The sequence below is a fragment of the Urocampus carinirostris genome, chromosome 8 (assembly GCF_059441175.1).
Source record: "Urocampus carinirostris isolate Australia breed hairy pipefish chromosome 8, RoL_Ucar_1.0, whole genome shotgun sequence".
Taxonomy (NCBI): domain Eukaryota; kingdom Metazoa; phylum Chordata; class Actinopteri; order Syngnathiformes; family Syngnathidae; genus Urocampus; species Urocampus carinirostris.
Genome location: NC_142356.1, coordinates 9,143,849 through 9,160,357, shown reverse-complemented (window position 1 = coordinate 9,160,357; position 16,509 = coordinate 9,143,849). Strand labels below are relative to the sequence as shown.

The following is a 16,509-nucleotide window of genomic DNA, read 5'->3' as shown; positions in this document are numbered from 1 at the left end:
TGGTTAGCGCTTGTGCGGCACAGTTCATGTCATGGGAACCTGTCGTGGGTTCAAATCCAGCTCCAGACTTTCTGTGCGGAGTTTGTATGTTCTCCCCGTGCTTGCGTGGGTTTCCTCCGGGCACTCCGGTTTCCTCCCACATTCCAAAGACATGCATTTCAGGTGAATTGGCCGGTCCAAATTGTCCCTAGGTGTGAATGAGCGAATGAGTTGTCTGTCCCTGTGTGCCCTGCGATTGGCTGGCAACCAGTTCAGGGTGTCCCCTGCCCACTGCCCGATGATTGCTGGGATGGGCTCCAGCCCCCCGCGACCCTACTGAGGATAAGCGGTACGGCTAATGAGATGAGATGAGATGGGTACCATCCGGTATACACCGACTATCACGAAACGGCAAATCAATCAAGTCAAACGAGTTCGCCGCGGTAGCCTCTATCTCGGTATCGGGGTTTTTTTTTCGTTGCAAGCGAAGCGAGCGGTTTGATGCTACTGTGCGCATGCGTCTGCCGCCTCGGATTTCATGTAGTAGTTATGTAGTAAACGGAAGTCCGTCTCTTTTTAGAGAGCCAGCCTTTTCGGCTCAATTCATTAAAGAGAGCCGGCTCTCAAACGGCTCACTTGTTTTGATGCATTATATTACGAATCATTATTGTTGTATAAAGAAGTTAAGAAAAAAAGGAAGTATAAAATGAGAAAATGGTGATCCCTTTAATCAGTATATTACCAACACATTTAATACAGAAAATGAATTAATAATTTGAATAAGAAAATGTATTATTCTACTTAATTATACTTTCATGTATTTTTTCCTTCTACAGTGAACGTGCTAAATGACTTGTAAACGACCTGATTTTTTTATTTTCACACGTTCATGTTAGCATAATCTTTCGTACGGAAGATTACGATAACGCGGACGTACGAATAGCTTGGGTTAGCTTTATGTTTACGTTCAAGGTAAACATTCAGGGTGTTGGAACGGATTAAAAAGATTTACATTATTTCTAATGGGAAAAATGATTTCGGTGATCGAACAAAACGGTTTTCGAACAGGGTTCTGGAACGGATTATGCTCGAGAACCGAGGTTCCACTGTACTGTGAAAGTTTGAATTGTAGTTATTTATTGTGCTGTGTTTATCGTAGAGGTAAACCGTCCCTAAAGGGAGGGTTTAAGAATTCAATGGGCATGACATTTCACAGCAAAAAGTATCGGTAGCGGATTGTTATCAATTATTTTCTGTCACACCCCCAATCAGAAGAAGAAATCCTCTTGCGCCCCCCCCAAGATCGAACGTTTTGTTTTAAGTGATCACAAAGCAAAGATAGCTCGATGTTGATGGTAACATGTCACTTTCGTTCATATCAAATCTACCCGTTGCGGCACATTTTTACTGAAGAAAAACGTCAGTATCAGCGTGAATGTCTTTGGGGGCAGCTTAATTTATTTGGGTTCGTGCTGTTCGCTGCCAACGTTTTTAACATAGCAACTACACCGGTCTTTGCTCGTCTCCCTCCAAGGTCGCAGTGAAACGCTATGGCAGGAAACTTTTGTTCGTCTCTTTACCCCATCTTTCTTCTCCTGTCTCCGCATCAGTGGTAAATATTTTTTCATGGGGTTAGTTGAGGTCCCACTACACTCTGTGTCTAAGCTTTTACTCAATACGTAGACAGACACCTCCCGGCTTACGCACGTTCGACTTACGGATTCCTGCAGATACGATAATTTTTTTCAGGATGTCCAAAAATATCCGGACATTGCTGTAAGTTAAATTTTGTATCGTGTGCACCTTTTTGCAAGTAGAGGACAGTGTTGTAGTGCTTTTTTCTGCCGCTACTGGCGTGTGGCGCTGTGTGAGCATTCACACCGAAGAAGAAGGCTTCTACTTCCTGGTTTGTGTGTAATCATAACGTATACTGTATCGCTAGAGCGCTAAGAACTGTTACATTTTTATTGTTTAATATCTCCTGCATCCATTCAATATGGTTGCTGTAAAGTGTAAGGAAGAGGCGCGCTGTTTCTTTTGAAATGAAAGTGGAATAAGAAAGCTTGATGCGGTTGAGAAAATGGTCAGAACGCTTTTTTCGACCTCTTGAAGTTAAGCCTCACTTTATTTATCTTTATAGAGCATATTATTTTATGAAATGTTTATTTTATTTTCTGTACAAAACAATACAGGTTACTTATACAAGCCTTAAACCTACTTATATAAACCTATAAATTATAGCACTGAAGCAACACACTAAATTCAAATTACGAACGCTCGTCCGGAACCTAACTCGTTCATAGGTCAGGCAGCGTCTGTACTCTGTGTGGAAGCTAAATGTAAACAAAACCCTCTGCCACTGAGAACACCACTATCCCCTGGTGTCGTGGAGGTGCTATTGCACTTTACTCTGGGAAAGTTTTTAAAAAAATCCCTGGAGCCCACCCAACTATTTGAAAACCACTGATTTAAATATTCTGGGTTGCCATGGTAATGATATTCTTCTCACACAAGCCGGTGTGCCATTAAGAAGATTTGAAGATGCTATTTTTATGCTAAAATGACAGCATGATGCGGTTAGCAGTGTACGTAAAATGTGTGTCTTTTGTTTTTAGGTTGCAAGCGGAGAATGTGGGCTTTGCAGGGGAGGATGCGAAAGAACAGATCACAAAGGACCAAACAGTGAGACACGTGCGCACAACACGCCTACATTGGGAACAAAAACCTGTTAGAATTTGTGTCAAACAAGCTTTCGCTATCATCTTCCATTAGGAAGCTTTTCTCACATTTGTGTCCGTGACGTTGTCGCTTGAATAATTCATCTTCTGCCTACATGCTACTTTTGCACTAATCACTGCATTTAGGCAGGAATTTCGAGAAGATGTCTCTGAATGGGACTTGGAGTGGAGGTGTTATCAAGCAGACTGCCAATTCCTATATGTCCTGGTTTCTTGAATTTAGAGAGGATCTGTGATCAGTAGATCTGTTCTAATATGAAACAATCTTATTTCCCTTCTTGGTGGTCTGTGATGAGCAGTGACCAATGTTCCCTGTAATTTTCCTTACGGGTCTGAGCGTTCACACCAAGTCGGTGAGCAACGCTTGAAACAACAGTGAGCAACCATAATCCCAAGTGCGGCAAGATAAATAATTATCAAACATGTCCAAAATTTGACATCAAGTTACATTTTGCTGAGTTTCCGGCGTTGCAAAATGATTTTTCTCTTTTGAATGAATTGACTCATGTACTATTGCAAAGGTTGTACGGCCTACAAACGTTGTTTGTTCTTACAACTCTTTCACAAGATATCCATTTCTTTTTATTTCCTGGCATATTTTGTCGCATAATATTAACATTTTGGGGGGCTTATTTAGTCGGTTGTAAGATACAGAACTGTACTTAATCACATTTTTTAGTGGAAGTACAATGTTGGCAACAAGATTGACTTGATATCATTGGAAATTATTTGAATGCAACACAAACTTTTTCTTCTTTTTTCCGTGTTTTTTTTTTTACTTTTTAAAAAATTCCTTTAAAAAAAATCTTGTTTCTTTTTTCTTTTTGTTCTCTATTTACTTTTTTCATACATTTCTTTCTTTTCTTTTTTTCTGGCTTTTTTCTAAATTTTTCCTTCTTTTTTTCTCTTCCTTTCGTTTCTTTTTTTCTCAGCTTTTCACTACTTTTTCATTTTGGTATTTTTTTCTTTTTTGTTCTATTCCCCCATTCCTTTTAGTCATTTTGTGCATCATTTTACATAATATTTGGTCATGTTGGGATGAAAGAAGCAAAAATAACCCGAAGAGCCGTTTAGGACCCGAAAGAGCCGGTTCCTTTTAGTGAGCCGAGCCGAAGAAGCCGGTTCTCGACAAACTCTACTGACTTTACTTTTCAACTTCGTTCGACATTGACTTCAAAATACCGCATTTAGGACACAACATCAGGGGAACTCGTGTATTTTTTACCTTCATGCACTGTAACTTTGACTTAATTGGCTTCTTGATTAGTAATTTTGAGCCCTCATTTTTGTGCGCTGGTTAGATTTTCTTGTGCGCTGAGAATGTGCGAGCAGTGCGCAACTGCGCACGCGCGCAGCTTAGAGGGAACACTGGCAGTGACTACCTTCATGCTGAGATTACTACCGGCATTTTTATTCAGGCATGAAGACCTCCCACCTTTTAGCAAAATTCACCGTTTAAGTCAAGAAAGGTGACTTGTGTAGATCAAATAAGAAAATGTTTCGCGGAAGGGCGATTTTTGCAGTGAATCAGAGTGAATCAGGCATTTGAGGTCGTGCGTTTGACAACACACTTTTTTTTTACCTAAAAAAAAAAAAAACAAAGTTTGGTTGTGCATTATATACAAGGTTTTACGGTAGTATGTTACTGTATTCGCATTCACCTTCCTGTCAGCATCCCAAAAATTTTGAAGAGAAAAAATAAGAAAAAGAAAAAAATACATACTGTATCTATGTTCATTAAAATAATGTTAATAATGTGTCCTGTTTTGTAGAACAAAAACTGTATATTTCCATCTATCAAACATTTTTGAAAAAGCAGAAGAAAGCCACTAGGGAGCGTTAAAGAGCCGCATGTTGCTCCAGAGATATGTGTCAAACAGGCGGCTCGCGGGCCAGGTCAGGCCCGCTAAGGGATTGAATCCGGCCCGCTAGACAACATTCAGAGAAGCGCAAGAGAGAAACAAGCTGCAGGTTGAAATGTGTCAACTTAATGTTGCCAAAGCCAGGTGCCTCTCACAAAGACACTGTACTTGTATTTCTCTCTCTATCTTTCTTTTCCACCCTTTTTCTACCACTCTCTGTCTCTGTCTCTCTCACTCGTGTCTCTTTTTCTCTTCCTTTGTTGCTCTTTGTTTCTTTCTCTCTCGGTGTCTTTTAACTTCTTTTACTCTAACTTCCTTTATCCCTTTTCTCTCTATTCTCTTTTTCTCCCTACCCTTCGCACTTTTTCTCTTTTCTCTCCTTCTGTCCTTCTATTTCTCTTTGGATTTCTTTATTCCTCTCCCTTTCTTTTTCCCCTCTCTCACGACTTTTTGTTTCTCACGCTCGCTCCCTCCCTCTCTTTTTCTTTCTTTCTCCTGCCCTCTCTCCTTTTCCCTCCCTTTTTCTCTTATTTCTTTATCTCTCTTTTTCTTTCTCTTTAATCTACTAGTCCGGCTTCCGACAGAATGTTTGTTCTATCGTGTGGCCCCCGAGTTAAAATGAGTTTGACACCCCTGGTTTAACGGGTTGAGAAGTCCAGTTTTGTTGGCAATAGAAAGCATCTTCCTCTGCCTTTTGATGCTTTCGTGGGTCCAGAGCGTTTTGTTGACTTGCTGGCTTTTAGAGAAACTTAAAAGTTGAAAAATATTTGCTCATACAGAATGTAGGTTCAGCAAGCTGTCTAACGTTTGTGACTCAGACTCGAACGTCATTGACGCGCAGGCAGACAAGAGAAAAAGGGGTGGGGCAACCGTTTAGCCAATCAGAATGCAGAACACAATGGTGTTGAAAATCTCCGAAGTGGCGAAACTGCTCTTAATAAAATGCAATACAGCAAGGGATACCTTCAAAATACTCTCTGGAGCTTTATTCCGGGATCAAGTACATAAGTTCATCCAGAACCTTCCAGGAAATCCTATACACTTTGTCTATCTGCGTATATTGTAAAATTAGGGAGCAAGCAGTTAACTCAATAGTTTAAGTCAAGTCAAGTCAAGTCATTTTTATTTGTATAGCCCTTAATCACAATTAGTCTCTAAGGGCTTCACAAGTTATTACATATAAGAAGATTAGGTTACTCGTATGCTATAGAGTAGAAGTGAGTTTTAAGCCTAGATTTAAACATTTCCACCGAGGTTGCAGATCGGATATCAGGGGGAAGAGCATTCCACAACACCAGTTTAAGCATTTCAATTCCTATTAAAAACCCTTTGTTATTGGTAAAGCTCACACTTTTCTTATTTATTAAATCTCAGTCCAGGGGTCGGGAACCTATGGCTCTTTCATGAATCCATATAGCTTAGAGATAAAATTCTGGTACATAGGTTTCCTCTTTACGGGAGATCGACAGACGGGTCGGTGCAGCGTCTGCCGTCATTCGGACCCTGTACCGGTCTGTCGTGGCGAAGAGGGAGCTGAGCCGAAAGGCAAAGCTCTCGATCTACCGGTCGATCTACGTTCCTACCCTCACCTATGGTCATGAACTTTGGGTCATGACCGAAAGAACTCGATCCCGGATACAAGCGGCCGAAATGAGTTTCCTCCGCAGGGTAGCTGGGTTCTCCCTTAGAGATAAGGTGAGAAGCTCAGTCATCCGGGAGGGACTCGGTGTAGAGCCACTGCTCCTCCGCGTTGAGAGGAGCCAGTTGAGGTGGCTCGGGCATCTAATAAGGATGCCTCCTGGACGCCTCCCTCGGGAAGTGTTCCGGGTATGTCCCACCGGCAGGAGGCCCCGGGGGCGGCCCAGGACACGTTGGAGAGACTATGTCTTTCGGCTGGCTTGGGAACGCCTGGGGTCCCGTCGGATGAGCTGGAGGAGGTGGCTGGGGATAGGGACGTCTGGGCTTCCCTTTTAACGCTGCTGCCCCCGCGACCCGACCTCGGATAAGCGGAAGACAATGGATGGATGGATGGATGGATGGATGGAGGTTTCCTCTTTCGCGTTCCAACTCTGACAAGTGCAGAAATTTGATGCGTGCATAACCAACATAAAAGTAATGATAGCGATTCTGGCTACTATAGAAAGGGCACAGTTTTAAGGTGTCACACCAGCAGACCCTATTTTGACTATACACCGCTAAGAACAATCATGTTATCTGTTGAGATGAAAACCCACACAACAAACGTTAAAGACCTAAAACACCAGCCAAGCACACAGAGCATTGTCAAGTCAAGTCAAATGTATTAATATAGCCCTTAATCACAAAAATGTCTCAAAGGACTGCACAGGATTACAATGACACAATGACCTGATCTTAAACCAACATGCGAGCAAGGAACAACTCAAAACCTCAGCGTGAGGAAAAAGAGAAACCTTGAGAAGGGACCTCACAAGTGGTATCCCCCTTTCAGGATGACCAGGGTGAATTACATTTAGCATTACAGTACACACTCATAGTAGACACTAGGTAACATGTTGAAAATTTGTCCGGAAAGTGCATGACAGCAGCGACGCCCCCAGCCTGTAAACTAGTCCAGAAAGTCTGTGAGTGGGTGAGCAGAACAATTCACATCGTGTTCGTACTCTTTTCTCTCTGCCCAGCGCTGTCTACACCGAAGGGAATTACGTCGGTATCCTCGTTTGCAGTATTTTGTAACATTTTTCCAAAAGAACTCTGCTTGCACCTTGTTTTGAAACCATTATTTATGGAAAAAAACGAATGTTAAAATGAGCCTCATCGGTCTTAAGTAAATGCGGCAGGGAAACAAGTTTAAAGTGGTATACATTATTTATTGATATGGGACACAGGCTCTGGCATTATTACTTTTCCACAAATGTTATCTAATCATTAAACGTCACACAGTGAAATAAAATGTGCTGAAAATTAGATTCGCTCTGGAGACCGTGTTTGGCCTTGAATTTTATGGTATGGCTCTCTCAAAAAATAATCTAAATATTTTGCTATTATGGCTCTTTGGGTGAAAAAGTTTCCCGACCCTTAGTCCCTTTTAACGACAAATCAAATTTAATGTTCTGCTTATTATCTATGCAGCCCGCGATGCAGGTGTCAATAATGTGTGAAATTGACATCAATTTGATAGCGACAAATCCTGCCAGAAAATCTGTGCGTGGGCAGGCTGAGTGTAATTGACAAGCATGTCTGACACTTGGTGTTTTTTTTTATTGTTTTTTGCTCAAACATGCTACAAACGTCCCTAGGCCGGTTGTTTTTATGCACGCAATACTTCCTCTTGGATGACCTGTAAACTTTATGATGTTGATGCCTTATGAAGTCATAAAAGAAAAAAAAACAACAAAGGGCTGATTCTGTTTTAGTGGTTTGTTGTGTGAATTTGATCAGGTTCCAGTGAAATCCACAGTATTTGCCTTGTACTCAACAGGAAGCTGGGGACAAACTGGACATGGATGCTGGAGATATGGGTAAGCAAGAGCGGTTACGAAACACACATCACACCCTCACCTCAAAATGGTCTTAAATTTCTATAATTGGATCAAAGTATTCAAAGCCGTGAGCAAAAGTCAAAAAGTGTTTTGTTGGAACTCAAGGTTTATGTTTATGTACTTATGCAATGTGTATACAAACGTTACAATATGTACATATTTTCAAATACATTGCCGTGAAATTTCTGTGTTTATTCATTCCACAAAGGTTTCAGATCATCAAACCAATTTTAATATCACAGAGAGACAACCTAGGGTAACACCAAATGCAGTCTTAAAATGGTGATTCCATTCTTTAGGGACCAAGAAATCCAAAATCTTTTTGGCCTTATGTGTATATATACACCACAGCCATATCCCCCTAGTGGGAGGTGGCTAGAGTCATTTCTGACTCTTTTTGGGCGATTGATTCAGAGGAAGGGATTCCCAGCCCCCTCGCTCAACCCAACTGAGGTGTTGGGAGTCATTAGGTGAGCAAACCCCCCAATTCCAACCCCTAATGCTGAACGCCAAGCAGGGAGGCAACGGGTACCAATGTTTAAGTCTTAGGTATGACTCGGCCGAGGCTTGAACCACAACCTCCCAGTCTAAGGGCGGGCGCCATACCCCCAAGGCCACCGAGCTGGCCTTATGTAAATAAGGAATTTCCGCCGGAACCTAATAGCGATCTGGGCCACCTTTGGCAGCGATAACATGATGACATGATATTTTGGCCCACTCTTCTTTGCAAAATTGTTTCAAATCTAAAATATTGGAAGGTTCTAGCATGAACAGCCCATTTAATGTCACACCATTTCATCTCAACTGGATTAAAATCCAGACTTTGACTTGGCCACTCAGTTTATTTTTTTTAACCATTCAGAGGTGAACTTCCCGGTGTGTTTTGGATCGTTGCCCTGCTGCATGATCCAAGAGCGCTTGAGTTTGATGGCCCAAAGATCTTCATCTGGTAAACACTAGAATTCATGATTCAGTCAAGCAGAGCGAGTTGTCCTGGCCCTGAAGGCAGCAAAGCAGCCCAGTTAATGTCTGTGTTCATGACTCCACTACAAGTAAGACACTGGGCAAAAATGGCATCCATGGGAGAGTTCCCAGGCAAAAACCACTGTTGTCACAAAATAACACAGAGTCGTCTTTCATTTGCAAGAGGGCATCTTGATTATCCTCAAGACTTCAGAAATATTCCGTGGACTAATGAGTCAAAAATTGAACTTTTTACATCTGGCGTAATAATGGCACAGCGTTTGACAAAACAAACATGATGTCAACAGTGAAGCATGGATAATGAATTTGGGTGTTTACCAAATGACCCTGATCAGTCAGTTTCCTCAGACTCCGGTGCTCTTGGATTATGCAGCAGTACAACGATCTGAAACACACCAACAAGTCCACCTCTGAATGGCTCCAAAAAACAAAATGAAGGTTCTGGAATTGCCAAATCAAAGTCAGGATTTGAATCCAATTAAGAGGCGGTGGTGTGACCTTAAAGAGGCAGTTCATGCTAAAACACCCTCCCAATATGGGAGATTTTAAACAATTTTGCCAAGAAGAGTGGGCCAAAATTCCTCCAGAATGTTGTGAAAGACTCATTGTCGATCATCTTAAATGTTTGATTTCGCTGCCCAAACTGGCCCAATCTGCTATAGGGCCAGATAAGTTTTTTGGGTGCTTTAAAGAATGGAATATAAATTCTAACATTTTGTATTTCCTGGGATTGTGCCTTTGTGATATTAAAATTGGTTTAATAAACTGAAACCCCCGTGAGGGATAAATACACAGTCATTAAGGGGTAAATACTTTTTCCGGAACTGTACAGTTTTGAACTTGAATACTCTTTTGGCAAATTCTTATAATAATGTTTTAAAATGTGTTTTTTTGCTCGAAAAATGAGATACCACTAAAATCCTACTTTCACATTTTAACTCATTAACTGCCAATCATTTTCTAAGAGATAAGTGATTGGAGACCTTTGAGTTATTTTACAAGACCCAATATATTTTATCATTACTGTTCCTACAATTCAACTGTATTTTTTTTCTCTATATTTTTTCATGGAATATCAGTTCACTAGAACAGTGGCCCTCAACTGGTCTGACTTTTGAGGATCCACCATCTCACCCTAAAGACGAGCTGCCACCCAAAACGAGAACAAAAATCCACTTTTAAAATGTATCCAATGAAAATATTGTGCAGAATAAAGCCACTATCATAGGAAATATGTAATATATATATATATATATATATATATATATATATATATATATATATTAAATTATTTTTATTTTTTTTCAAAAAAACAATGTCTAGCAAAACAAAAAATGACTTCAATTTCTGTATGTACTCGCATAGAAGCCTACATCGAATATTAACCGACGCCCTAAAACTGCTTTAAACTAGACACTTACTAAAAGAAATACCCCAAATAATAAAACGTGAATCTAAATACCAATAATTATTTAATTAGGTAGTTATTAAAGATGAATATACAGGTTAAATGGAAATCATATAACGTTTTTTTAACAATTTATAGGTAAAACTTCACGGAGACACCATTTTTATATTTCGCAATAATTTTTCTCCTTTGACTTGCCGTTTTGCACTTTTCCAAATAAGGCAAGAAAACACACAAAATGACAATGAAACGAGATGAGATCCTCTGAAAACACAATTGGAATGGCACCAATTGACTGAATGGGAAGGAAAGATTGAGCAAGACACTGTTAAAATCTACAGGCGGCTCTTTTTTTGACGAACTATGCACCAAAAGTAACTGCACTCATTTTGTGTAGGGATTTTGAAAAATAGATATTTGAAAGCATTGGAAAGTTTTTATCAATTTTTTTGTGGAAAACCTGATTTACCCCCACCTCAACCTGACTCTAGCTCCGGCAGCCCCAAAGTAAGAACTTTGTGACCCTCGATGTACTGTACATATTTGTTTTTACCTCTAAGTGTTTGGGTGCGCATCATATACAAGATATTTGCATATTATCACAAAAAAATTGGTTGTGAAGACTTCCAACCCAGGTCGCGGCGGCAAGAGAGCCGAATTTTATCCACTAGACAACTAGAAATTGTACATTACATACAAAAAGGCATTGGCTATTCTCTCATTACCAACCTATCTTTAGTCATAGTACCAGTGATAAAAGTTCATTTCGTTGTGCATTTCACATGTTAAATTTGTCATTCAGAAAACTGAGAATAACATTTAGTGTCATTGTAACATGTGAAACACACAACGAAATAGACATATATATCTGGTACCATGACTAAAAATAGTGTGATAACGAGACAAACTCGACTGCCTTTTCTCATGTCAACTGTACCACTGATGGTCCAGAGGTGCTCTCACCGCTCTGACGTTGTTTTAATTCCCGTTGCACCCATCCACAAAGTTTGAGTTAAAGAGCCAAGAAGAAATCCACAGGTTCAAGAGCGCTCTCCATTCGGGGAAGTGCTGGGGAATTCTTTGCCACCTGAGATTCGATATGCAACGAAGTAATAGTATTCTGTACCTCCCATGAGTTTTTGGGATTGATGGCTACAAAAATAAACATGACATACTAACACTTAAATTCTAATAGGAAATTGTCGGTGCTTGAAACCTAACACACGTTTTGCTAATCAAACTCTTCAAATGCTTCATTGAGATGGAAATTAATCAAAGACATGTCTTCAGGGACAGTTGAGGACTACGCCACAAAGACGGTCCACGAGGACGCGTCTCCTCTCCTGAACGGCGAAGGGGACTTTAAACTGGGGCTCAGAGAAAACTGCGTAGACACCTCGGAGAAGTCCGTCACTGCAAACGGAGTGATCAGAAGCATTTTTGTCGAGAACCACAACCAAGATGGTCCGATTATCACCTACGCCGATGACGATGACATGATGGTGGTAACGAGAGCCGAGCTCGTCCTTATCTCGGGCGATGAGGAGGAAATTTTGCCCGAAGAGGATCTGAAGAAGGGAGGAGTGACTGTGGAGGAAGTGCAAGAAGTTCCTGAAGAAATGGCAGAGGATGAAACCCGTAGAGGGAGTGCTCAAGTGGTAGGGACAAATGACGAGGACATCAAAGTAGAAGCACCAGCCTCAGTGGTTCTGCAGTCGTCACCCGATCCTCTAGAGGGAGCTCAGGTAGCTCCTGTGCCGATCTACTCCCAAACGCAACCCTCCTGTCCTCCTCGCGAAGAAACCCAAGAAGAAGCGGCGATACCAGAAGCAGAAAAAACAGAAGCAGCAAAACTGGAAACGGCACACATGTCCCCCAAAGACCAAGGCGACGCTCCTGCCAAACCATTCCAGGATGTTCCCCTGAGCGATCTCGCAGAGAACCACAGGACTGAAGCCAGGCCAGGAGAACAGGAGCCCTTACTGAGCGAGACCAAAGCCCCTGAAGTCCAGGACGACGTCACTACAGATAACCAATCTGTGTCCACGGAGGAGCGAGTTGAAATTGCCCAAGCGCCTAAGAAGAAAACGTGCACTTGCTGCTCGCTCATGTAAATGCAGAAAAGAAACCCTTCTTCAAGTAATACGCCCCCGGCAGGCCGCGGCCGGTACTGCGGCTCATCAAGTAGGTTGGACTTCCTTGATTCGGTTTGATTCTGCTCATCTTAAGTAGACTCTAAAGGGTGCACTTCATTTTTTTACAGACTTTGCTGACTTTGATTTTGTCCGTGATCCATTAAAGGTCTTTTAATTCACTGTTTCTGTTGCATAAAGTACTTAATATCTCAAGATTACCGGTCAAATGAGTCATTCGGTTCTCTTCAGGCCGCAATTTGAAATAACTTAAGTCGAATTCAAATGTGAAGACACTGGAACTTTGACAATACTCGTCATTTCTCACAAAGTGTTTCCCATTAAAGTCTTTCCATTATATAATTTCGGGGTAGATTTGTGAAGCAGCCTCATTTTAAGTGGGAGGAAAAAGGTTTGCTATTTCATTTTCTGTATTTTTTGTTGTATTAACACGCCATGGCAATTTCGTCATAAAATTAAACTCGACTCGAAGCATTTAATTGCAGTGAAACGAACGAATGCTTTGTAATATAGAATTTTGTTTTAAATGTAGATACAAGCATGTTTGAAAGGATTTGAGTGGTTTACAAGGGGATATTTGGATCTTTTAAAGCTGAGTTATTAAAGACAATTGGGAATTGCTTGATAGCATTTTGGTGGGGGGGTGAGGTTCAGGGACTGTATATTTGGGTTGTGTTATCTGACAAACTGACATTTATTTATTCCTCCCCATTCTGAAAACTGCAGCAATTGCATCTATCAGTAGTTATTGTCAACCTACATGTATTCATTCTGGCATTCCTGTGTAAAAATCACAAGATATTTGTACTGATGTCAAACTTTTGTATTTACAGCATCTCTGTACATTCGTCACATATTTATATCTGCTACAGAAACCACGTTGGGATTCGCTTGTACTGTTTTTGGAATTGACTGCATTCGATATTAAACTGACCTTTGTGTCATTGAGTACATTTTGTTCTGTGGATTTCTGCACAGCGTTTTCTTCTTTGGACTTTTTCCTATATTGACCCAATTGCTAACACGTGAGTTCTTTCTCTTGTGAGAAGACGTTGCACAAATGGTGCGAGTTCATACCGAAGGTTTTCCTCACGATGTTTTATGTGCCCTAAATGGGCTCGAAAAGGCAAATTTCATCCATTTATCCATCCATTATCTGCACCGCTTATAATAATAATAATTTAATAATTTCCTTTGTATCGTCATTCTTTGTAACAATGTACACAGAACGAAATGTCGATACACCTGACCCGTTGTAGCGAGCCGATGCAGCCGCAGCCAACAGAGGGCGCCGCCATTTTACCAATTAGGTATGACTCGCCCGAGGCGCGAACCAGCGACCTCCCAGTCTCAAAGCGGGCACACTACCATCTAGGCTACTGAGCTGTCCTCAGTAGGGTCGCAGGGGTGCTGGAGCCCATCCCAGCTATCTTCAGGTAGTGGGCAGGGGACACCCTGAACTGGTTGCCAGCCAGTCGCAGGGCACACATGGACACCTAGGGACAATTTGGACCGGCCAATTAACATGCATGGGGAGAACATGCAAACTCCACACAGGTAGTTTGACCTCATGACCTCAGAACTGTGCTGCACACGTGCTAACCACTGCACCGCCGTGCTGCCCCTGCAAATTTTATTGTTTGCAAAATTTGTTAGAACTCGGTGAAACTGAAATGCTTAAACTGTAAATACTTTTAATGGTTCACTTTTTACCTACAGACCCTTACAAGAAACACTTATTACCATAAGAAATACATTTTGCCGTTAAACAAAAGACGGGTAAAATGAAATATTTAAATAACTTAGGCGAGCGCTAACAAATGATTTAACAATATTAATATTAAATTGGAAGGTTGTATTGATGAGCACGATTTGTACAGGTGCTTGAAATCCTCAAATGCTTGAATGTGAATGTTTGAGAATTAAAAAGTCCTTGAATTTGGGGTGAACTGTTTGTAAATGCTTGAAATTATCGTTTCACAACTAGTTTTCTTAAAAATGACGCCAACGCTGCGCTTTGGTGCTTTGGCTTTGCATTTATTTTTGCCAATAATTTGGATGGTTGTTCAGAATTCAATTTATTTGGTCCTCTTAAGGTGGGGGGGGGGTTGTTTGCGTTTAAAGTCAGTGCCGTCACAGAAGAGCGTGCACCAAATGACTTATTCACAACTTTGGTAAACCAGGGTGGTCTCGCGTCCGAGCCCTGACCAGGCCCAATGTTCGGAACATTGGGTGTTCACACTTCCTGGTGTATTTCAGCAATATTATTTTGTATAGTATACAATATTGTGAAATGAAGCGATAACTGCTTTGTATTACCAATTAAGTGTGATGATTCAAATTGAATGAAAATACAGATTAATATTTCAGCAATATTTTGTATAATTTACAATATTTTCCGGAACTGAAATAATTTGAAGTGATAACTGATTTGTATTACCAATAAACTGATGATTAAAACTAAATATATGGATTTATATAATATATTTGTCGCCCATTTTCAATTTCTACCTTGATAACACCATTTTGGGGACCCATCACTTTTCAGAAGTAAAATGAACACCGGTTATACAGTATATGTGTGTTCACATGAAATGTTACTGCCTGAAATAAATGAAAAAACAAAAGCAGTGTAAGAATGTATTTATTGTATTACAAAAACATTCAGTTGCCTCAAGGCGGACAAAGCTCTTTGGTAGGATCCATCCAGACGGGTGCCCTTAACCCCAAGCACTTAGCCTGAGCGGCGAACTCCTCCTTCTCACCAGATCCCAGCTCCCTCTGGGTGCTCACCAGGTAGAGATCGGTAGTGTTGTGGCTGGCCGTCTCCACGTCGAAGCGGAACAACAAGCAGCTGGAGCAGGACGTTTTGTGGAAAGTGGCCTTAAACAGGTAGTTGGGCCCTCTCAAGGTCATCACGTTAGCTTCCCTGGTAGCGTTGAGAGTGTAGGAACGACACTGGTCTGCGACGCGGTTGCGCTGGACGTAAGTCGTGTTGGTTGCCACGAACGCCACGCTGTCTCTGGTCTTGAGGACGTCCTCGTCCTTAGAGCGTTTCAGACTGCCGCCGATCAAGGCCCACGTTCCCTCCAGTCGCTGGAGAGGAAGGTCCGGCAGAGGCTGGATCAGTTTTTCGCACTCGGGGGCGACGCCATTGGCGACGGACAGCAAGTAGGCCACGAGGACGGAGAACCCCAGGAGAATCATGTTGAAAGGCTTCTTCTAAACGAGAGGTGTGCGTGGAGTTAATGCCCAGTTCTCCTTTTATAGAGACCCGGTTCTACGGTTCACGCAGTTCGATTAGAATCGCTCACAGAATGATTCACACAAACCAAACAATGACAGCAAACAGAGCATTCGCTCACATTGAACAGAGAAAAACGAAGAGTCGGGCCTTACCACGTGTGAAAGAAACTCTGGTGCCTTAACCTCGATGGTCTAAAAATTCCTGGCTGATTTCATTACTTCTTCTTTGTTTGCTCTCTTTTATGATTGGACCAATTGATGAATCCAGCTGTGCGTGACACCGGTAACCACGACGACAAACCTGGATTGATTGCGTGTTAATCAGGAGGTTTCTCGACTTTTCAGGTTCTTGCACTTAAAGGTTTGATTGAGCTTAGTCATTTGCTTTTTTTAGTTCATTAGTTATAGTCAGAGTTGGTTAGAGTTACTTTAACTTGATTACTTTCAATTACTTTTGGATTACCCCAATACCAAATATGCTAATAAAAGACAAAAGAAACTAAATATGAATAAAATGACTGAATTTTGTGCAAGCTTGGGGAGTAACGAAATACATGGAACGGCAAAAATGATGTCGGCAAGCTGTTTGGATTTATTTTCATTTTGTTTCTGTCGCAT

The 16,509-nt window shown here is 41.3% G+C and overlaps 2 protein-coding genes across 4 annotated transcripts in view; one reads left to right on the top strand and one right to left on the bottom strand.

Moving 5' to 3' along the window:
* Positions 1 to 13,596, top strand: part of palm3 (paralemmin 3) — a 72,561-nt gene extending 58,965 nt beyond the window's left edge. For 2 of the 3 annotated variants that reach the window (XM_088341539.1, XM_088341540.1), the window contains exons 5-7: positions 2,595 to 2,670; positions 8,040 to 8,079; positions 11,783 to 13,596. In XM_088341539.1, the coding sequence (XP_088197665.1) occupies positions 2,595 to 2,670; positions 8,040 to 8,079; positions 11,783 to 12,606 (940 nt within the window). In that variant the 3' untranslated portion in view covers positions 12,607 to 13,596. The remainder of the gene's footprint in view (positions 1 to 2,594; positions 2,671 to 8,039; positions 8,080 to 11,782) is intronic. The other variant, XM_088341541.1, reaches the window with a different exon arrangement.
* A 1,677-nt stretch (positions 13,597 to 15,273) lies between these two features.
* LOC148360651 (uncharacterized) lies at positions 15,274 to 16,205 on the bottom strand. Its single transcript, XM_088343007.1, has 2 exons — positions 16,045 to 16,205; positions 15,274 to 15,867 (listed from the first exon to the last, which is right to left on the bottom strand). The coding sequence occupies exon 2, from the start codon at positions 15,850 to 15,852 to the stop codon at positions 15,319 to 15,321; it is 534 nt and encodes a 177-aa protein (XP_088199133.1). The 5' UTR covers positions 15,853 to 15,867; positions 16,045 to 16,205; the 3' UTR covers positions 15,274 to 15,318.
* Between the last annotated feature and the right edge of the window lie 304 nt (positions 16,206 to 16,509).

Excerpts from the sequence above, each read along its gene's own strand:
- LOC148360651 (XM_088343007.1), bottom strand. The coding sequence starts at position 15,852 with ATGATTCTCCTGGGGTTCTCCGTCCTCGTGGCCTACTTGCTGTCCGTC.